At 42.5% G+C, this 22,659-nt stretch overlaps 1 protein-coding gene across 4 annotated transcripts in view; it reads left to right on the plus strand.

The window, feature by feature from the left end:
* LOC309649475 (uncharacterized protein) overlaps positions 1-22,659 on the plus strand; it is a 393,998-nt gene that overhangs the window by 223,115 nt on the left and 148,224 nt on the right. Inside the window, exon 4 of one of the 4 annotated variants that reach the window (XM_082439531.1) lies at positions 16,261-16,501. The exons of 2 other annotated variants lie outside the window; for them this stretch is intronic. In XM_082439531.1, coding sequence (XP_082295657.1) covers positions 16,452-16,501 — 50 coding nt within the window. In that variant the 5' untranslated portion in view covers positions 16,261-16,451. Of the gene's footprint in view, positions 1-9,344; positions 16,502-22,659 lie in introns of those variants that run through there. One more of the 4 variants, XR_014257127.1, reaches the window with a different exon arrangement.

Raw genomic sequence — 22,659 nt, forward strand, 5'->3', positions numbered from 1 at the left:
TGCTAGCGTTGCCATAAGAAAATACCACAAACTTCGTGACCTAAACAACAGAAATGTATTGTCTCAGTTCTGGAGGCTTGCTGTCCAAAATCAAGGTGTCGGCAGGGTTGGTTCCCTCTAAGGGCTGTGAGGGAAGGATCTGCTCAAGGCCTCTCTCCGGCTTATTGATGGCCATTCTCATGTCTGCATTGATGTTTCCCCTGTATCTGCCCATTGTCTTCCCTCTATTTGTATCTCTGTCCAAATCCCCTCTATTTACGAGGATACAAGTCAAATTGGCCAGAATCCACCCTAATGACCTTATTTTAACTTGATTCCCTCTCTGAAGACCCTGTCTCCAAATAAGGTCACATTCAGAGGTGATGGGAGTTAGGACTTGAGTGTATGCATTTTAGGGGAACATAACTCAGTCCATAACACCTTTTCACGGGCAGGGGACACTGGATCTTACTAGCATGCTGTGTGTGACTTCCAAGGCATTAGAAAGCTGTTATCAGTAGTCCTGTTATGTAGAGAAGAAAAAAGTGAGACCCAGGGAAGTGAAGCTACTTGCATCAGGTCAGATCGCTAAGAGAGTTGGAATGTCCTCATTGTACATGGTACCCCAAAATGCTAATGCCCATTTTTATCTGAGAGTTGGAATGTCCTCATTGTATATGGTACCCCAAAATGCTAATGCCCGTTTTTATCTGACCATGTCCAGATGTTTCATGATTCTTTTATGATATAGGCAGAATCTCAAGCAGAAGAATGGCTATTGTGATTTTAGTGCTCAAATCCATTACGGGACGGGCAAAGTCTTCCAGATTCCCCCAATATTAACTGAAAATCAGTTTTGTGGAGTCCTGGCAGGCCCAGCAATAAAAGAGATCCAAAGCCTACTTACCTTCCAGGCAGTGAACCTGTATGGCCACCAAAGCTATCGTTTTCTTGCCTCCTGAAAATGAAATGTTAATTTCCCAACTAAGACCCTCCACAGATTTAGTTTGTAAGGCTAATAACAGTTCACATAAGAACAAGGGGAATGCCATCCTTGCTTTGATGTATGATCACAAAAAAGAACTATCTTTAAAATTCCCTTCAAAAGGGGTGATTTGTATGAATCCACTTTCAGTGGGGATTATTAAGGGATGGTCAAATCCTGGTGTGATTTCAGTGATGCCGAAAAACAACAGCCCCATTCAGTGAGCCAGTGCAAATGCAAGCTCACGCATGGCGCCGCTCTCCTCCTATAGTACCAGCCCTGGGGCTTGGAGCTGCCCCAGCCTCCTGGGCCTATTAGGGCATCCAGGCCATTATTTCCTTCTCTTCTTGCTTATTAATTAATTGATTTGTTTGTCTCTTGTGGTCTTGATTTGAAAAGTGAAGTTATACAATGGGAGACTTTTCACCAGCATTATCAATCACAGCCCTGGCTGGGCCTTGACAACAGAAATACCAAAGATATTGAGTAGCTTGGGGTGTCATTGGTGCTTTATTTTCCAAGTCTATGTAAAATAGGCAACTGGACTTGACTTCCTAATAAAGGCTGCCTTCACAGCAGCTGGGTTTTGTCTGCAGAAAAAGTTGTCAGCAGTAGAGTTTATAGCAACATCATTCAAAGACAGGAGAAGAATAAAATATCTTTGTTTTTATGTGTCAGTTACTGGTTGCCGGATATATAATGTGTGCTGTTTCATATTGCATCCAAAAATTTTTTTTTTATAAATTTATATATTTATTTGTTTTTATGTTTGGCTGTGTTAAGTCTTAGTTCTGTGCGCAGGCTTTGTCTAGTTGCAGCGAGTGGTGCGCGGGCTTCTCATTGTCGTGGCTTCTCTTGTTGCCAAGCACGGGCTCTAGAGTGCAGGCTCAGTAGTTGTGGCACACGGGCTTACTTGCTCTGTGGCATGTGGGAATCTTCCCGGGCCAGGGATCGAACCCGTGTCCCCTGCATTGGCAGGCAGATTCCCACCCACTGCGCCACCAGGGAAGCCCCTGCATCCAAATTTTAAATTAGGTTTTGTATACCCATTTTGCTAATGAGAAAACCAAGGCTTAGGTGAATTAAGTAATTTTGTCAGATTTGTGCAACTCATTTAGGCACCAAAGCATAGATTCAAACCCAGATGGGCCTAATTTTTCCTACTCCACTATGATCCCACTCATTATAAGATGTCCATATTAACCTACACATCTGCTCATTCATAGGTCTGGTGACTGGTTACTGCCTTTGTGCTTCTAAAATAATTTACTTTATCCATGATGAAATGGATCAGTTCTATGAAGAACGCCATAAGAGATATAGTCCCGGAAGTTTGACTATTTGTTAGATTTTCCCTCATTTAGGATGAGGTTTAATGTTATTCACTTTAGACTCTTCAAGGAGAAGTTCTGTGAATGTAATCTTCTCTGTGAAGAAAACTTGAAAATCCAGCATCTAGATTCTTATGACCTTGGCCGGCATTTAGCTTCTGGAAGAGAGCAGTGGGGTGGACAAAGCACAGGCCTGTGAAGAGTGAAACCTGAGCTCTGTGTTCTCCTCCTCCTTTGACCATTTATTTGTATGGCCTCTGGTCGCTCACGCAAGTCACGAGATGTCATCTGTGAAATGAGTAAATCTGGGTGTGCTGTTTAAAAGTGCACGAGTGAACGTATGGTTGCGCTCACCCCTCCCCACATGCTGTATAAGTGTGTTTAATTATAAATGCTCAATAATTATTGGAACCCTATTAAAAATCAGCTTCTGTCCTAGAGCTCTTTTAGACTTTAAGTATTAAAATTATTCTTATTTAATAGATAAGATGATTGAAAGTCACAGAGATTGAAAGAATTTCCACGGTCACACAGTGGTGAAGTTACAAGTTAAACTCCGGAGTGTCTGGCTTTAAGTCCATATTCCTTCTACAATATATAGTCCCCCATCTAGGGTCATCGGAAAGATTTTACCATGATTCATATAAATGCAACTTTAAACTTGAAGTTGAATCTAAAGGAAGTTCAGTAGATGATCCACCCTTTTAATGGGGTGTCTGAAAAGGACAATTAGATTTCAGAGGTGCTTCTCCAGGCCACAGAAAGATGAAGGCCATTGGTGTACATGGCCAGGCAAACAGACAGAGATCTTAGTCTTCCAGAGATTCCCTGATCTTGAAGGTGCCCAAGGAGAGTGGGACAAGCAATCACTAGCTTCATTTACAGCATTTGTTTCCATTCTCATGAGTAGAACAAGATAGTCCATCGCCAACTACCCCACCTGCCTTGAAAATGTGGCTTGTTAACAAGCCAGACACCTGCTACGCAAATTTTCCAGTTCCCATTTGACTACAGCTCTACTTTTCTGGCAGTGATTTCCTGCAAGGGAGGCTTGATGACTTGATCTAAACAAACAGCTGTGACCACAGCCTACCTTTGCTACACAGCTGTGAGTCCACCTTTAAAGGGTGGGTTTTTTTGGCATCTCTTTTAGTTACCATGTTCTATTTCTGTTCCTTTTTAGGCGTATCTTATGTTGATAAAACAAAACCAAAACAAAACACCTCACACCCTTTCTGGAAAGACTAGGGCTCAAATAGTTTGTGAATAAATAAAAGTGGGTTAAAGGTGGAGGGTACTTCTCATCACCAGATCAGAACCACCCATAGGAGTCTCTTCAAATGTATTTCCGTAATTCTAAAATTACCCCTCCCTGTTTTCATGTGTGCTAGTCTTTGCCGGATGCATACGCGTTCCTCATCTCATACCGAAACTGTAATATTTATTTATTTAACAATCATCAATTAAGCACCTACTAAGAGCCAGATAGAGTGGTAAGTGGAAGAGAAGCTCTGCCAACTGTAAATTCATGGGGTGAAAGACAGACATGAAAAATAGGCTAATATGGTGTATTGTAAAGACCACCTCCCCTGGTGGGCGGGACATGTGAATTGCATCTTCATTCCACGTAATTTAATATTTTCTTATCTTTCTGTCACATTTCACATTTCAGTTCATTCTACAACTTACTCATCTCCCTTAAATACTGTACCAAATATATTTTTCCCCAACCTCTCCCAACCTACTAATTCAAAAGTTGTCAAGGGTTCTCTGTTACCTGTAGAATCAAGAATAGATCTAAGGGTGCCCTGGATGCTCGATGCCCGTGCTATACACCAAGGCTTATCTTCCACAGTCCCCTCTGTCAACTTTGCCCTCCACACAAGCTTGTTTTATCACTTCCTCATGCTCATCGGAAAACTCATTCTTACTCATGACCTTGGCTCCTGCTGCTTCTCTCACCTCACATGTCCTCCAGCTATGAATCCCTAATCTTCACTTAAGCCCCAGCTCTAGACTCAACTCTCTCCAGATCTTTCCCAACTAACACCAAGAAATCTTAGAGTTGTCTGAATCATCTGTGAAAGTCTGAAAGTTTCATCGCCCATCTCTGAGATGAAGAATAGTATCATTCCCGCTCAATATTCCATAAACAGTGATCCCAGTATTTTAAGGAAGGTGCACTCATTGTTGAATTTTTATTATCTCTAGGAATTTCTTTTTATGCAGCCCCGTTACTTCTCTGGAACAACATTCACACTGGTTCTGCTCTGCCTTTTGGAAGAGAAGAACAATTCTATCATCTTTTCATCTCCTACCCTTCACAGATTGATGGAAGCCATTTTTCTACCATCATCATCCTGCTCAGATCTCTCCTTCTCCAACCTGAATATTCAAATGGCTTCACTCCTCCTGGGAAAATGCTGGGCTTTCTCAGTGCTGCATTCACATGCAATACCCCAGGGCAGCATAGAAGCTCAGCGCAGTCCTTTTTTTTTTAACATCTTTATTGGAGTATAATTGCTTTACGATGGTGTGTTAGTTTCTGCTCTATAACAAAGTGAATCAGCTATACATATACATATATCCCCATACCTCCTCCCTCTTGTGTCTCCCTCCCATCCCGCCTATCCCACACCTCTAGGTGGTCACAAAGCACCAAGCTGATCTCCCTGTGCTATGCGGCTGCTTGCCACTAGCTATCTATTTTACATTTGGTAGTGTATATATGTCCATGCCACTCTCTCACTTCATCCAAGCTTCCCCTTCCCCTTCCCATGTCCTCAAGTCCATTCTCTACGTCTGCGTCTTTATTCCTGTCCTGCCCCTAGGTTCATCAGAACCATTTTTTTTTAGATTCCATATATATGTGTTAGCATACGGTATTTGTTTTTCTCTTTCTGACTTACTTCACTCTGTATAACAGACTCTAGGTCCATCCACCTCACTACAAATAACTCAGTTTCGTTTCTTTTTATGTCTGAGTAATATTCCATTGTATATATGTGCCACATCTTCTTTATCCATTCATCTGTCGATGGACACTAAGGTTGCTTCCATGTCCTGGCTATTGTAAATAGAGCTGCAATGAACATTGTGGTACATGACTCTTTTTGAATTATGGTTTTCTCAGGGTATATGCCCAGTAGTGGGATTGCTGGGTCCTATGATAGTTCTATTTTTAGTTTTTTAAGGAACCTCCATACTGTTCTCCATAGTGGCTGTATCAATTTACATTCCCACCAACAGTGCAAGAGGGTCCCCTTTGCTCCACACCCTCTCCAGCATTTATTGTTTGTAGATTTTTTGATGATGGCCATTCTGACTGGTGTGAGGTGATACCTCATTGTAGTTTTGATTTGTATTTCTCTAATGATTAGTGATATTGAGCATTCTTTCAGGGGTTTGTTGGCAATCTGTATATCTTTTTTGGAGAAATGTCTATTTAGGTCTTCTGCCCATTTTTGGACTGGGTTGTTTGTTTTTTTGATATTGAGCTGCATGAGCTGCTTGTAAATTTTGGAGATTAATCCTTTGTCAGTTGCTTCATTTGCAAATATTTTCTCCCATTCTGAGGGTTGTCTTTTTGTCTTGTTTATGGTTTCCTTTGCTGTGCAAAAGCTTTTAAGTTTCATTAGGTCCCATTTGTTTATTTTTGTTTTTATTTCAGTTTCTCTAGGAGGTGGGTCAAAAAGGATCTTGCTGTGATTTATGTCATAGAGTGTTCTGCCTATGTTTTCCTCTAAGAGTTTTATAGTGTCTGACCTTACATTTGGGTCTTTAATCCATTTGGAGTTTATTTTTGTGTATGGGAGTGTTCTAATTTCATTCTTTTACATGTAGCTGTCCAGTATGGTACTGGCACAAAAACAGAAATATAGATCAATGGAACAGGATAGAAAGCCCAGAGATAAACCCATGTGCATATGGTCACCTTATCTCTGATAAAGGAGGCAAGAATATACAATGGAGAAAAGACAGCCTTTTCAGTAAGTGGTGCTGGGAGAACAGTGCAGTCCTTTTTATAGAAGGTGGTTGGCCTGTCTCTTCTCTTCTTCATTGACTTTGTTATTCAGACTAAGTTCATAATTTTTTTTTTTTAATAAATTTATTTATTTATTTTTGGCTGTGTTGGGTCTTCATTGCTGTGTGCGGGCTTTCTCTAGTTGCGGCGAGCCGGGGCTACTCTTCATTGCGGTGCGCAGGCTTCTCATTGCGGTGGCTTCTCTTGTTGCGGAGCACGGGCTCTAGGCACTTGGGCTCAGTAGTTGTGGCTCGCGGGCTCTAGAGCACAGGCTCAGTAGCTGTGGCGCATGAGCTTAGTTGCTCTGCGGCATGTGGGATCTTCCCGGACCAGGGCTCGAACCCGTGTCCCCTGCATTGGCAGGCGGATTCTTAACCACTGCGCCACCAGGGAAGCCCCATAATTATTTTTGCAGCAGCTATTTCATTCTGGTGCTCCTGAGACCAAAGTCAACGGGACAACCCACTTTTTCTGCAGAGACTGCCACTTAGACAGACCCTCTCCAGCCAGTGCTCAGATAATAGAATTAAACTTGATCTAGATAAGCCCGTGCAGTTCCCACCCCACCATGCTCTGCCTCCATAGAGTAGTTTGCCTGTTTCACTAGGGTTCTAAACATTGAAAATTTCAAAAGCATGAGCAAAAATCACAGGTATTGAGAGTTGGCCTGAAATATGTAAACGTCATCTAATTCCAACCGACCAAACCGTCAGGAGTAAGTTATATTTTACATGTCAGCCTAATAATAGTTAATAATGATGCTTTGTATTTATCCACTGCCTTTCCTCCAGAGACATTGGCAGAGTAAAGTAAATCTAACATCGATATTAAAAAAATAAACCCCTGAATTAACACCAGCCTGACATCCCCCTCAAAAAACAGAAGGCATAATATAAGGCTCTCTGACAGCCCGGAAATGAATGGTTTTGCAAAGCATGAAAATTTGGCCTGGTGGATGACAAGAAAAGTAATATGTCACCTGTGACTAGTTCTAGCGCCTACCCTCAGGGTGGGTGTTGCTTTAATTTTGACTTTGGAGGAAAGTAGAGAAGTGAAAGGTATAGAAAACACAGTGAAGTTTGGGCAAGGTTGCCACCTGGGAGCAGAGAAGCTGAGAGCAGCAGGTTGGCTGCCCGGACAGAGGAGGAGGGACCCACTGGAAGGGAATTTTGAGAGCCACTCTATGAGGGGTACAAAGCAATGGTGCATCCCTCCCTTCCAAGGGATACTAAGTAAAATAGACATTACTCTCTAGGGCTTTGCACATAAAGTAATGATTTCTGGGGAATGTAAACAGTTGCCAAGTCCTACAGATATCAGTGGATTCAGGTTAAGATTGAGGGAAACAGCAGGATTAAGGGAAGAGCTGACATCTGCATAAGAGAGTTATTAGGCATAAATTAGTATATGTAAACACCTCTTCTGAAACACTGCAGCAGCTGCCGTAAAAGTAATTTATAGATGAGCAATTTTAAGGAGTAATCATGCCTTAAGCACAAGTAACAAAGTTCTAATGGTAAAATTTTAAACATAAACAGCAGACCAAACTGTGAGAAAATAAAGTATAGAACTTAATTATAAGTCTTTCATATCTCTGCAAGTAAACCATGGAGTTATTGGTGCAAAAATAATTTAATATATTAACAGATTAACCAATATTCCTAAAGCCAGGAAATAAAATACAATTTTGTTTTCTCCCTCACTCTTTCTCTCCTACCCCAACTCCCAAATTTGTCTAGCACTTAAGTGTGGAAAGAAATAAAACATATGATTCCTAAACAGTCTCTGCCCTCAAGGAGCCAGTGGAATCATCAGGGAGACAATGCAGCAACATAAATAACCAAAATCTAAGGAGGAAGGGACCTGATGACACAATGTGAAGATACAGGGCTCTCTAGGGTCATTGGAAGGATGACCTCAGCAGGAAGTGGGAATCAGTCAGGAAGATCTCGAAGATACAGAAAGGGCATCCTCGGCTATATAAACATCCACAACAAAGACATCTGAAAAGAACAGAAGATAGAGCATTGCCAGTCTAGAATACAGGGGGGCATGACTGCCACTATTTAATGGCACATTCCATGGTAAATAATGTCAGTGTACTCATGGTTATCTCTTTGAGTTTTAATCCTCACAGTGATACTATCTGGCAATATTCAATCTGTCATGATAGCAAACTTTTATTAAGCAGTTGCTATATGGTGATCTTTATGCTAAGTACTCTGCACTTTGTGCTAGGTTGATCATAATGTTGACCCCAGTTACTGGCCTCCCTGTACCCAGGTCCCTTTCTGTAACTTTCAAACCCCCTTCTCTCTGACTTTGGCCTTGCTTTGTGGCAGAAGTGATGTTCTCTACTAGGTCAGAGCCTAGGCCTCAATGGCCTTTGAATCTCAGTCTCTCTCTCTCTCTCTCTATTCTGTCCATCTACCATGAGAACAAGTCCAGGAGAGCCTGCTGCAGAATAAGACAGCAGGTGGAAGAGAACCCAGTTTTCCAGCCAGGCCCGGACCGGACTACCCTTCAGCTGCCTAACTCTCAAACATATGAAAGGACACAGCCAAGATCAGCGAAGCTTCCTACCCATCTTGTAGCTGGTGATGCATAATAACCATGCATAGGTGAGCCTAGCTAAGACAGAACTGCACAGCTAACCCACAGACTCAGGAGCAATAGTAAAGCGTTTTTGTTTTAAGCCACTGAGTTTTTTTTTTTTTAAGATTTATTTTTTTATTGATTGATTGATTGATTGATTGATTGCTATGTTGGGTCTTCGTTTCTGTGCTAGGGCTTTCTCTAGTTGCGGCAAGCGGGGGCCACTCTTCATCGCGGTGCGCGGGCCTCTCACTATCGTGGCCTCTCTTGTTGCGGAGCGCAGGCTCTAGAGTGCAGGCTCAGTAATTGTGGCTCACGGGCCCAGTTGCTCCGCAGCATGTGGGATCTTCCCAGACCAGGGCGCGAACCCGTGTCCCCTGCATTAGCAGGCAGATTCTCAACCACTGCGCCACCAGGGAAGCCCGCCACTGAGTTTTGTTAGTTTGTTATACAGCAATAGTTCGCTGATATACATATACTCTTCACAAAAAACTGTGAAAATACTCCTATTCATCCACATTTTATAGGTAACTGAAGCTTAGAAAAATCACATCATTTGTGCTAAATCTCATATAGTAAGAAAGCATAAGAGTAAGGATTTAAATTCAGACAGCCCTTTTCTAGAGCCAGAGCTCTTAACCACTTTGCTCTACTGACTGCCCATTATGATCCAAATTTTGCAGTTAAATTAGAAATAGGCAAAGTCTGGCGCAGACTCAAGAGCAAAAGCAAGCTGCAAAGCCAGGCCTGCCTGACTTCAGCCCTGTTGCTGTTTCTGCCACACTAGCCCCTCCCACACAGAAGGGTGGTACTGAGAAATAAATCTCATAGAGAAGGAAGGTTGAGATCAGAACATGCAGGCTTTTGGACACCAGGCCAAAAGAGCTTTACCCATGTTTTGAGATGTTAAGCAGTCCTACAATTATTTGAGCAGGGGCAGTACGAGAGCAGGTATCTCTTTTAGAAAGTTTAAGAGGCAGCAGGGGTACTTTCAAATAAGCCGTAACCCAAGAATGAATTTGGTATTTGTGTCTTCTGCCAAGAAAAATATCTCTCTGCAGAAAATGGACCTCTCTTTAGCTTAAAAATAAATTCAGGATGAATAAACCTCAAAAACTTCAGGGTTTAGGTCAGAAAGGTCTCTCCCATGCAGAACATAAATGCCAACTTTGTGGAAACTTGAAGTGTCCATATTTTTTAAAAATCATAAAATATGTTGGCAAACTTAACTTCCACAAGGACCCCTACCGTGAGGATAATCTTAATCCAGCACAAAAGAAAAATATTTGCAGGAACTGAGGCTGGCAAGTTGCTCTCCCCTGTGTTATGTGATATACTGACTCCCCTGATTATGTGACAGTTTGATGGGCATGGTAGAAAAAAAATGCTTCAGAGTATAAATATTAATGCTTAATGATTTGTGTAAACTGCACAGCAAAAACAAAAGTACAGATATAAGTTTTTCACATATTTTGCCTTGTCCACAGTGTATATTATTTACCCCACATGGTTTCCATTTTTACAGCTCGTCTGTGTGACTAGGAACCACGTTTCTCAAATCCTGAATTCTCATATAAGTTTTTCTTTTTTGAAACAGAATAGAATTGAAGCTGGTTTGCAAACTGGCATCTCAGGCATTAAAATTGAGCTTTAAAAGGTTCTTTTGTGAGTATTATGTGGTATCAAAAGGAATTCAGTGGCAATATCAAAAAGCATCAATGCATTTCCAAAACTATTTTTTAAAGACCATTCTAAATGATACAGTCTCCATGGAAGAAAAATGTGTCCAAATTCCCTTCTGGACATCATCTGTAAGTTAGTGGGTACTGGCCTTATTCCACTCTTTGAATTTGACAACATGACCCTCAATGGTGACATGAGAAAAGAAGTTCCTCTATTCTTTGCTAGAGGTAGAAAAGAAGCTGAGTTCTTGCTCGTGTACCCTGCATGCCATGCCCTTCCCTAATGCCACCACTGCTCATACCTTTGTCCTTGAGCAACACTAATGTCATCCTCTGCTTCTTTTTCCCACCAGCCATATATTCTTAAGTTGCAACATGTAGCCAAACTGAGAATGGACTTATTGTGAGTTGGTAGCTTACCTGGCTGGTTCTGGTCAGCCCCAGTCAGGTGGGAACCCCTGGCCAGGCTACAGCATTGACCGCGCAGAGTTAATGGCAGGAGAGGTCTAGGGTGTCATGTTCCACCCTAAGACTCTTCATTCACCTGAACAACAGATATTTCTGGCACACATACCTGCTGCCAGACCTTGTTCTTGGTGCTGGGGATGCAGCAGTGCAGAATGCAGCAAGACAGACATGGCCCTTGGAGACCATGGGAGAGGGACAGATAATAAACAGACAAGAAATACCGGAACAAGGTGATTTTTGATTGTGATACGTGCTCTGAAAGGAGTAAATACGGTGATACAGTAGAGGGCAACTCTACAGCAGAGGGTATCTATTATAAGGAGATGACATTGGAGTTGAGCTCTGTGTGATGAGGCAAAGCTAGTCATGTGAGGGTGAGCAGAGTACCTTCCATTGAGAAGGAAAAGGAAATGCAAAGGCTGCAAGATGAGAAGGAGCTTGGCATGGTTGAGGAACTGGAGCAGGTGGGAGAAGATGAGGCTGGGAGAGTAGACAGGATCCAGATCACTTAGGCATCTGCCAACTGTAGCAAGGATTGGGAAGTTTTTTGAAGGTTGCAAGCAGAGGTGAAATGTGGTCTAATTCATTAAATCTTAAATCCTCACTAAAGATTAGGGCTTCCCTCCAATCTCTACTTTGTAGAGGAGTTCCCCATAGAGGGATTCTCTACTTCCTTGCTGGGGCTGAAGCCTCATCCTCACCCCAGGGATTCCGCTTCCTGCCTGGGTCCCTACTTGGTTGCCCTTCCTTCTCTCTGACCTTGGTGATCATCACTATCTAGGTATCGCTTCTCCATTACCCTCCCTTCAGTTCAAACAAGCTCAGACAATCACGCTGGCTAAGCCTGAATTCAGTGTGCTATCTCTTTGCATGCTGGTGGTTGAACCACTGTGAGTCAGCCCCAGAGTCCGGATGGGTCTCCATGCTCTTCCCATCTTCACTGACCTGTGCCACACATGTCCTAGCATGCCTTCTGAGGGCTCAACTCAGGAGAGATACTCTAATGCTTAGTATCAGTATCTCCAAATAGAAACAACCCAAAGTAGAAGAGAGATACATTGTATGCTTTGTCTTGTTCTGGTCATGTGAATCTTAATTGTTATACATAGACAGGGTTTCCCAATCCTAATTAGAACATTAGTCCTTCCTTCCTTCCCTCCTTCCTTCCTCCCTCCCTCACTCCCTCCCTCCCTTCCTTTCTTCTGTCTTTTTTCTGTCCTTTCTTCCTTTTCTCCCATCTTTACTCTTTTCATCCTTCCTACCTCAATATCTATAAGAAGGATAGAATCCTTTAAGGGATTTATGAACATGATAATCCGGGTAATAATACTAATAATGATTATGATGATAATAAAATAATCATAGCTAGCATTTATTGAACATTTAAATGTGCCAGGCATTGAACCAAGCCCCTTACATACATATAATCTCATAAATCCTCACAACTCTAATGGGTAGTGTTAATATCTCTATTTTACAACATGAAGAACTCGAAACCTTTTACAGGTTGAGGCATTTGTCAAGGTTGCCCAGGAAGGCAAAAGACAGAACTGGCTGGTCCAAATGCAGAGGCTGTGTTCTTCACTACGCTTTTTGTGATGGCTTGTATTGCTAAGCATGACTGAACCTATATCCCATACTGAGAACTTTGTAAAATATGCACATGTAGAGACAAAGCATCTTTAACTCTCATGTGGAACGAGATGGCTGTAATTAAATAAAGGGTTCCTGGATCTAGGCAGACAGGCAGTTCTGATATTGACCTCTCCTTCCTCCTCCTAGAAGTGCTGATAGAAACCCTCAACCACTGTGTTTGGTGGGAAAGGTCTGGCCCACTTGGAAAAAGCCATTGTGTGTGTGTGTGCATGTTTTTACGTGTATCACTCTGTGTCATGAGTGCAGAACCACCCCAGATTCCCTGCCCTTCACTCTGAGGTCAGTTTACCTCAATAAGGAGGTATCTCCATCAATTTCTGTTTCCCCACAAGATGCTCTATCTACTGCTGGCTGTGCTTCTTTGCATGTTCAGAGGGAAATCTCTGTTTTGCTAACCTGAACCCTTCACTTACCCCACACTGTCCCTCCCGTGGTCCTGGTGGCAGTGGTGGTGGTGTATGTGTTGGGGAAGGAGGGGTCCATTCATTCTGACCACTATGGCTTAAGGAGGGACGTTTTAGGTCCCCTTCTGAGGGATCCCCAAACCAATTTGAGGTTTATGCCAAAAACCAGATTATCCATTGGACAGATACAGCCACCATAATCCTTCTTTCCTCTTCAGCCTCATTAAATACCCCCATCACCAGTCTCAGCAGTACCCCACGGGTGTGATAATATAATCACTGTATGCCCATTAGCGGGTTGGCTCAGTTGCAGCATTTACTTTCAGAAAAGTACACCTTCGAGATGACTTCTTTATAAAAGAATGTAATTTAAAATAAAAACCAGAAGGGTTTTGTATTTTAAGTTGTTGATCACCAAAGAAACAGGTCCTATTATCATTTACTTTCCTCTATCAAATAAGACATCATTGCACAGAGGTATTTATTTGACTAGGCAAAGTACACAAAGAGACATACACACAAAATCATCATGCACAATAGTCTCTAGGAAATTAGAGTCCAGGATGAAATATAATTATGCTTTAGGAAGTCTTTGTAGCCTAGAGAATTGTTTCTAAAGAAGATACCAACACTAAAATAACAGCTAGACACTTTTGTGTGTCCTGTGAGTTGTCACTTTTTAATATATTTTTAATATGGTGATATTGTATGTGTTTGGTCAAATTAGGGTGTATGCTTTTCCATATAAGTGAATTTTCCAGACTGGGCCTTAGCATTTACCCCATTGGAAATGGCTTATTTTATTTTATTTTTTTTAAAGGGAAACCATTATTTAATGTATCAAACACTTCTTTGCTTTTTGAAACAGAAAATACAGAAACTGAGTTAACCTTTCCTTAATGTCACAGACTACCATTATCAACAGTTGTGGCAGAGAGAAAAAGTACTGTATTTGAAATTATTTGATAGTGTGTGCATGTTTATACTTTGCCGCTCTTCACAAAGAATTTGAGGCAGTTTAGAAAATTATATGTAATACAAAAGGAAAAGAGCAAATAATTGAAGGAATCAAGAAGAAGGGAAAATAGGAAAGCCAGGGAAAATATCCATGAGAGAGATCCTGTCTTCATGTTCTGGTTCCAAGTGCTGGAAATCCAGCTTTGAGTTACTAGAGGACCAGCAAGGAAGTAATTTCTGCATTATAAAGTACTGCAGTAGTGAGGAATGGTGGGAATGGCCTTAAAGTTGACCAGAATTAGCTCTTGAGCACTGTCAGGGCCCTCTCTGTAGGCTTCTCATCCCTGTTTTTCTATGCACTGGATCCTTATTTTCCTACTGTGTAAAGTGGGTGCGGGGGTTTGGCTTACAGGAAAGCATGCATTTCTCTACCAGTTCTGGTGGGAAAATCTTGGACTAGGACTCTGATTGGCCCGGCTTGGGTCACACGAACATACCTGGACAGATCTCTCTTGCTACGGGGATTTTTATTATGATCAAACCAGTCTCATTCTAGTGCCTATACACTTGTGTGAGTCTGTTATCATACAAGGAAAAGAGATGCTATTCAAACAAAAGCAATAGTCACTATAGAAGCATCCCACGCTAAATGTCAGCCAGATTTTCACTTACGCTTCCCAGTGGCCAAAACAAAGCAGGAAACACGGTTGCTTACATGATCCTCACTTTCTGTAACACAACAGGAAACGGGGGTTGGGAAGACAGTAGAAAAGAAGAGCCAGTTTTCTGAGGGAAACTCAGTGTTTCCTTGAGTTGGTGCCAGAGGTTTCTCTCACTTGGTGGTATCTGAATTAGGGGACCATGGAATCCCTGAATTTGAAATGTAGAATTTTTAAGGAGCTCTGGCCCCAAACTTCTGAAGTTAGAATCGCATTCCCTGAGCTGAGCGCTGACACACAATTGTCTGTTTCTCTTTATCTCGCAATCCTACTCAATCGCACTGGGGTCTGGGCAGTCTGCCTTTGCCAGGATTCAGAACTATTCCTGTTGCAGACAGTAGCAAAAACAAACAAATGAGACAGCCCAGATCTCATACCCATAGCAGGGAATAGAGGTCTGCACCCTCTCAGAGGAGTACTCAGACATACAAAAGAGGCTCTAGGAATCCAGAGACCTGAGTAACCCCAAGGAAGCCGTGGTCCCCGACTCGGGCTGCTGTTTTTAGACACAGCTAAACAGCTCATATTAATCCAAGTGCGACGATATTCGTCCAGGTTCATGGTCATGGAGCTGCGGATTGACTTGCATTCTTCTGCCAGGGAAAACATTAAGTGGCCTTTGGGGAAGCTCATATTTGTAGTACATGGAGGGCAATTTGCCCCTCTATTCCTTGTTGACTTACCTCCTCTCCTGATAATTCCATTCTAAACCACAACCTTGCAGGAAGTACATGTCACTTCCTGAGTCGGAGATGCTATTCCAAGGCCTGTGGGTACCAGCTCAGCCAGACTTGTATCCACCTCACCCCTCCGCCTGCCAGAAAGCTCTCTCTTTTGCCGATTTTAACACCAATTGCAAAGTTTCCCTACGCGAGACTGTCACTTGCTTATTTCTTTACTTCTGGTCATTTGTGTGATTGTTTTGGAGGACAGCGTTCCTGGTTCTTTGTATTTGGATCCTTCTTTAAACTAGCAAGTGATCTGCTTTATCACCTTCTCTGGGCCAAGCAGTAAATGGGACCTTTCTAATTGTCTCCTATAGGTTAGAAACCGTATAAGAAGGCTTATTAGAATCATGTAGAAACATGTATAAAGTTAGAGCCCACTGAGTTCTAAAATGTGTATGTGTGTGTGTGTGTGTGTGTGTTTAAGGGGCTTTTTGAAAGCCATTCTTCGCTATCTCAAGCCCTTCTCATTTATATCTAATTTCAGGACTAAATTTTGGTTAAGTTACTAGAAGTCTGACATCTGAGTAAGTGGAACATAGCTGTTCTTAAAGAGACATCAAGTATCCTAGAAATTACTCACTCTGCATCTCTTACAAGGACGAGTGGATATGTTTTGGGAACAGATCAGGGACCCAAATGAGTTGTTCTTGTGTCCACGGTGAAAAGCATCGTCACTTCTCTTGTCCAAATGTATTATTTGCAAAAGAGAGACACACCTGACTTCTCTTTCAGAGGCACGGGTGTGTTCTGGATGGACATGGAGAGAAGAGCAGCCTTCCCTACACATCATTGCTTAGATGAGCCGCCAGAGCGCTGGCATGTTCTGAGGAAGGCAGCAGAGAGGCGTGGGTGGTTGCCGAGGGAGCCTCACGCCGAGCTGGGGTGGGAGGTGTCCCGGGGGCTCGAGACAGCGTCTCATCAAGATGCCCTGGAACTCGCCCAGCTTTGCTTCACACGTTCCAAGCTCATTTTGGTATGTGCATTTACATCTTCTCTGCCTTCCTCGGGGGCCATGCTTTAAAGAGGGGGGATTGTGAATGTGAAGTTTCAGAACTCAGCTTGCTAACACTCCACTAGAGGAAATCGTGGGGCAGAATGACAGGATCACTCCCTGGGCTTTAAGTACAAGAAAACAAGCCTGCCTGACGGCCCCACTCTCACCCCCAACACCTGCGCACGTGCGCGCGCACACACACACACACACACACACACACACACACACAGTGAGACTTAAGGCAAATTGCTTAATCATCCCGGACCTGTTTGTCCACCTGTCAAAAGGAGAAGCATGGTGCTCTGCCTGCAGCCAGCTGGGGGTTACGACGATTAAGGGCAAAATGCCAAACACGGTGCCTGCTCCATAGTCAGCACTCAATCTATCTTTCTTTTTTAAAAAAATAAGAAGTATGGTTGCATGCCTAGGTACCTTAAGGGCCAGCTGTGATGGTCCTAGCTCCATGAACCTCTCATAATTTCTTCATCTGGAAGTTGGTGCTCTGCAGACGCCTGGGAGGGTACAGTCGTGGTTTACTTTGTATTTGTAGTGTGTGTGTGTGCATCTGTATGTGCACCTGTGCTTCTTCTTGGATTTTTTTCAGTCCTTAAATTTACTTGTCCCAGACAGGAAATGTGGCTTTCTCTCTCACTCTCTCTCTCTCTCTCTCCCCCCACCATGCTGTGTACACAGGAAGGCTTAATAATTTTGTGACAAGTTTATTTATTTACCACCATGTGAGAGCTATTATTCTTTTCCAGGCTACTTACTAGGTACTTTATACTTGGTATTTTATTTAATCTCTATAACAACACTAGGAGATGGGTTTTATTAACTGCATCCTTTTAATGACTATTTACATAGTCAATAAGACTATAATGATTTAGACCCCTACTGAGCAGATAAGGGAACCGAAGCTAGGAGGGATTGAATGACTTGCTTGGTGTCACAAAACTACCAAGTGGTGGAGCTGGGACCCAAACCACTTATCTATGATTCTGACTCAGGCTCCCAATTCTAAGTAACCAGTGGCGCTCACAGTGCGGCCCCCAGACCAGTAACATCAGCATCACGCAGGAGGCTGTTAGAAATGCAAGTCACTGGGCCCAGCCCCAGACCTACTGAATCAGGAGCTCTGGGGGTGGGTTCCAACAATCTTTGTCTATCAAGCCCGTCCAGGTGACTTGGATGCTTGCTCAGGTTTGAGAAGCCCTGCCCTGGATGCCATCAAGTCATGCCTGGAAGACAAGGGCCAGGAGAGAGCAATGGTGGGGTGCAGGGGCTCTGGCTCCTGACTGCCTGAGTTCAAAGCTGAGCGCCTCCAATTTCTAACCATGTGTCTCTGGGTACGTTATTCATCATTCCTGTGCCCCCCTTCCCTCGTGAGTCAAGTGGGGATAATGACAGACTTCCAGTCACTGTGAAGATAAAATATATTGATACATGATACAAGTAATGATACTGATACATGGTACAAGACACTGAACCAATACCTGGCACATAGTAGGGACTTGGTAAGTATTATTTGTCATTATTATGATTTAAAGATTTAAGATTACTTTTCTGAAATATTTCTTCACCATCCTGCCCAAAGTCTGAATTATTTTGTTGGTTTGATTTTTTTTTTTTTAGTTGAAATATAGTTGATTTACAATGTTGTGTTAATTTCTGCTGTACAACAAAGTGATTCAGTTATACATGTATGTACATACTTTTTTATATTCTTTTCCATTATGGTTTATCACAGGATATGGAATATAGTTCCCTGTGCTATGCAGTGGGATCTTTTTGTTTATCCATTCCATATATAATAGTTTGCATCTGCTAATCCCCTATTCCCAGTCCATCCCTCCCCACCCCCCAATCCCTTGGCAACCACAAGTCTGTTCTCTATACCTGTGAGTCTGTCTCATAGGTAAGTTCATTTGTGTCATATTTTAGATTCCACATGTAAGTGATATCATATGGTATTTGTCTTTTTCTTTCTGACTTACTTTACTTAATATGATAATCTCTTGTTCCATCCATGTTGCTGCAAATGGCATTATTTCATTCTTTTTTATGGCTGAGTAATATTCCATTGTATACACGTACCACTTCTTCTTTACCCATTCATCTGTTGATGGACACTTAGGTTGTTTCCATGTCTTGGCTATTGTAAATAGTGCTTCAATGAATATTGGGGTGCATTATCTTTTCGAATTATAGTTTTGTTTGGATATATGCCCAGGAGTGGGATTGCTGGATCATATGGCAACTTGATTTTTACTTTTTTGAGGAACCTCCATACTGTTTTCCATAGTGGCTGCACCAAGCTTTATTTTTTAGTAGAAGGAAAAATCACTTGGGTCTGGCCTTGCTTAGGTTTCTGAATTTCCCTTCTTGTGCTACGTCAGTGTTCTGAGGATTAACAACAGTCTTCTTCTTCTGAATTATCTACCCTTTCCTGAAAGGTGTGTGCTTTCCCTGAAGAAGGGTCTGCTGCCTGGGGTAGTGTAATACGATCTCAGGAGTAAGACTGGAATCTGTCTGCAAACATGAGTCATGTGGCCTTGGGTATGCTCCTTAACATCTGGAATCTTCCTTTTCCTTATATGTGGAAAGGTTGGAAATTATCTTGGGAGGGGACACTAATATTTATTGAGCACTTGCTATGTCCCAGGCATTATTCTAAGTGTTTCATGTGCATTATCTCATGTGAGCCTTAGTTACCTGCAAGGTAGGTAGTAACATCATCTCCACTTTACAGACCAACTGTCCCAGAGTACTCTCTTCTTGGTAGTCCCACAAATAGGATTGGAGTCCGTAAAGTCTGACTCCCAAGCCAACATGCTTTGTTTTCTTTTTATTGGAGTGTAATTGATTTACAACGTTGTGTTAGTTTGTGGTGTACAACAAAGTGATTCAGGTATACATATATATGTATATATATTCTTTTTCAGATTCTTTTACATTATAGTTTATTACAAGATATTGAATGTAGCTCCTTGTGCTATACAGTAGCACCTTGTTGTTTATTTTATATATAATAGTTTGTATCTGCTGATCGCAAACTCCTAATTTATCCCTCCCCCCACTTTCCCCTTTGGTAGCCATAAGTTTGCTTTCTATGTCTGTGAATCTGTTTCTGTTTTGTAAATAAGTTCATTTGTATCATTTTCTTAGATTCCACATTTAAGTGATACCATATTTGTCTTTCTCTGTCAGACTTACTTCACTTAGTATGACAATCTCTGGGTCCATCCATGTTACTGCAAAAGGCATTATTTCATTCTTTTTTTATGGCTGAACAATGTTCCATTCTGTGTGTATATACACACATACACACACACACATACACAAAAACATACACACACACACACACACACACCACATTTTCTTTATCCATTCATCTGTCAATGGACATTTAGGTTACTTCCGCGTCTTGGCTATTGTAAATAGTGCTGCTGTGAACACTGGGGTTCATGTATCTTTTTGAGTTAGTTTTCTCCAGATATATGCCCAGGAGAGGGATTGCTGGATCATATGGTAACTCTATTTTTAGGTTTTTAAGGAATCTCCGTATTGTTTTCCATAGTGGCTGCACCAATTTACATTCCCACGAACAGTGTAAAAGGGTTCCCTTTTCTCCACACCCTCTCTGGCATTTATTATTTGTAGACTTTTTTTTAAAATAAATTTATTTATTAATTTTTGGCTGTTTTGGGTCTTCGTTGCTGCAAGTGGGCTTTCTCTAGTTGCAGCAAGCGGGGGCTACTCTACGTTGCGGTGCGCGGGCTTCTCATTGCGGTGGCTTCTCTTGTTGTGGAGCACAGGCTCTAGGTGTGCAGGCTTCAGTAGTTGTGGCACGTGGGCTCAGTAGTTGTGGCTCACAGGCTCTAGAGTGCAGGCTCAGTAGTTGTGGCACACGGGATTAGTTGCTCTGTGGCATGTGGGCTCTTCCCGGACCAGGGCTCGAACCCGTGTCCCCTGCACTGGCAAGTGGATTCTTAACCCCTCCACCACCAGGGAAGCCCGTGCAGACTTCTTGATGATGCCAAGCCAACATTCTTAACCACAACTGTCTCAGTGAGTTGTTGAGAGAAATAAGTGAAACGATGAACGTTAAACACAAAATGGTGCCTGACACATGGAAGTGCTTATTAAATAGTAGCTGAAACTAATAATAATAATAATAATGAGAAGGAGAAGGAGAAGGAGAAGAAGAAGGAGAAGAAGGAGAAGAAGGAGAAGAAGGAGAAGAGAAAGAAGAGGGAGAAGAAGAAATAATACTAATATTATGGATGGAAGGGAAGTTTTTCCACTTGTTGCAGGTGGGATTTAATCTCCTGAGAACCAGGTAGAGAGACCTCTGTCTTGCCCACGAGTTCAGTCAGCACTTAGAAAAGATGCCTTCTCTCTCTTCCCCCGCTGGTGTACCACTGGTGTCATTAAGAAACAGTTAACACACATCATCTTTCTTAGCTATTTTTGCCGCCTGCCATCTGGAGTGCCTCAGCTCCCTTGGATGTGTTCACACTAAATCAGCAGAAGAAAGCATTAACTAATTTCTCCATTTCAGATCTGCTTATCTGGGTAACAATGACCTTTAAAACTAGTGCCATCCACCTCATAACCATGTGCCATATGTTGGATGTCAGTTAATAAAGCATATTTAAACTTAGCAGGCTCCCTAATACCTTATGGCTGGCTGGTGATTAATTAGTAACTTCCTTACCAGCATCTTCTGGGCTAAGGCTGACAAGGCGTTTTGTTTGCCACTCACTGTCCGTTTGCCTTGGAACCTCTTCAAGCATACTCTGTGGAGACTTCATTGCATACTGAGCTCCCCATCCCATTCACTCCTGGCATTTGGGGGCAGCACATTTCCTTCTGGAGATACTTATCCCCACACAGAAGAATATACTCGACATGAATGCTTGAACACCAAGTTCTCCTTTACTGCTCATAATAACCTCACAGGACAAGGGTTTCGGTACGCATTTATGTCCACTTAGCTGAAGAGGAGGGTGAGAATTGAAGAAGCTGAGCGATTTTTTCAGTTTATGGAAGAATTTAGATTTGAACCTAGCTCACTGACTCCAAATGCCACGACTTTATTTTCATTTATGTTTGTTTTCGCTGAAATGCAAGATATTATGTTGGCTCTGTTATGTTTTCCTCATGCTTGGAGAGTCAAGCTCTGCTCTCATTCATGTCTGGATCAGAATGGGAGGGGTTAATTCCCAGTATCTCATCCAGTCTCCTCCCAGTTCTGCCCTCCCTTCCATCACCCTGATGGTCCACACTGGGAGCAGTGAGCAGATTCTGCCAGTCATCTTGCCCAGGACCTGTGTTTCCTCCTCTGATGACAGTCCGTTCACTACCTCAACCAGTAAGCCATGGGTGGACTCTTCTGGGCCCCATGTGATTTACCAGAAATCTTAACTAACCCTGTTTTCCTGACCACATAGGAGGAACAAATATTAGCCAATTTACCCTTTCTGAACCTTCAATTTCTAGGGGCTGTATTTGATCCCCAGGAAAGTAACTTCCATTCTTTGGAAGAGGCATTCTAAAGTGATTACCTGGGAACGAAGGGGACGACCGAGGGAACACTCACTTACACCCAGATACCTATGGAGCCACATATTCTACAGCTCAGGCGAAGCCAATAGAATCAGAATGGGAGAAGAGCTGGTCAGCACCAGAATCTCCTACAAGTCCTTGTCTTTAACCGTTTGGTTAAGCAGGGTTAGAAGGTAACAACCCAGGACTCTCAGGATCATAGCCAGTTTGAGTTCAGTTGTAACACAGTGGGGGCCTCAGTGTAGCTACTATACAGGTCAAGATAAGAGAGCCAGGGAGGAGCTGGTGATGGTCAGACTAGCCAGGCAACAGAGTAAGATGGGTCCAGCAACCCAGGTCACAGTATCCAAGGGGGCGGCAGCCTGGGATGCAATTCCATTATCATTAATGCCCAAAAGATTCTTTTGTCAGGGGGAGTGGCACAGCACCAGTCCTAAATTTCTTCTCAGGTTAGAGCACATTGTATGTAGAGACGCAAAGAAGCAGGGAAAATACGGCATGTATCTCTCTGTTGTGAACTTTTCTTGACCACCTGTAAAATAAATTCCATATTGAAATGAACATGAATA

The sequence above is a fragment of the Balaenoptera physalus genome, assembly GCF_965194825.1.
Source record: "Balaenoptera physalus genome assembly, chromosome: 19".
Taxonomy (NCBI): Eukaryota; Metazoa; Chordata; class Mammalia; order Artiodactyla; family Balaenopteridae; genus Balaenoptera; species Balaenoptera physalus.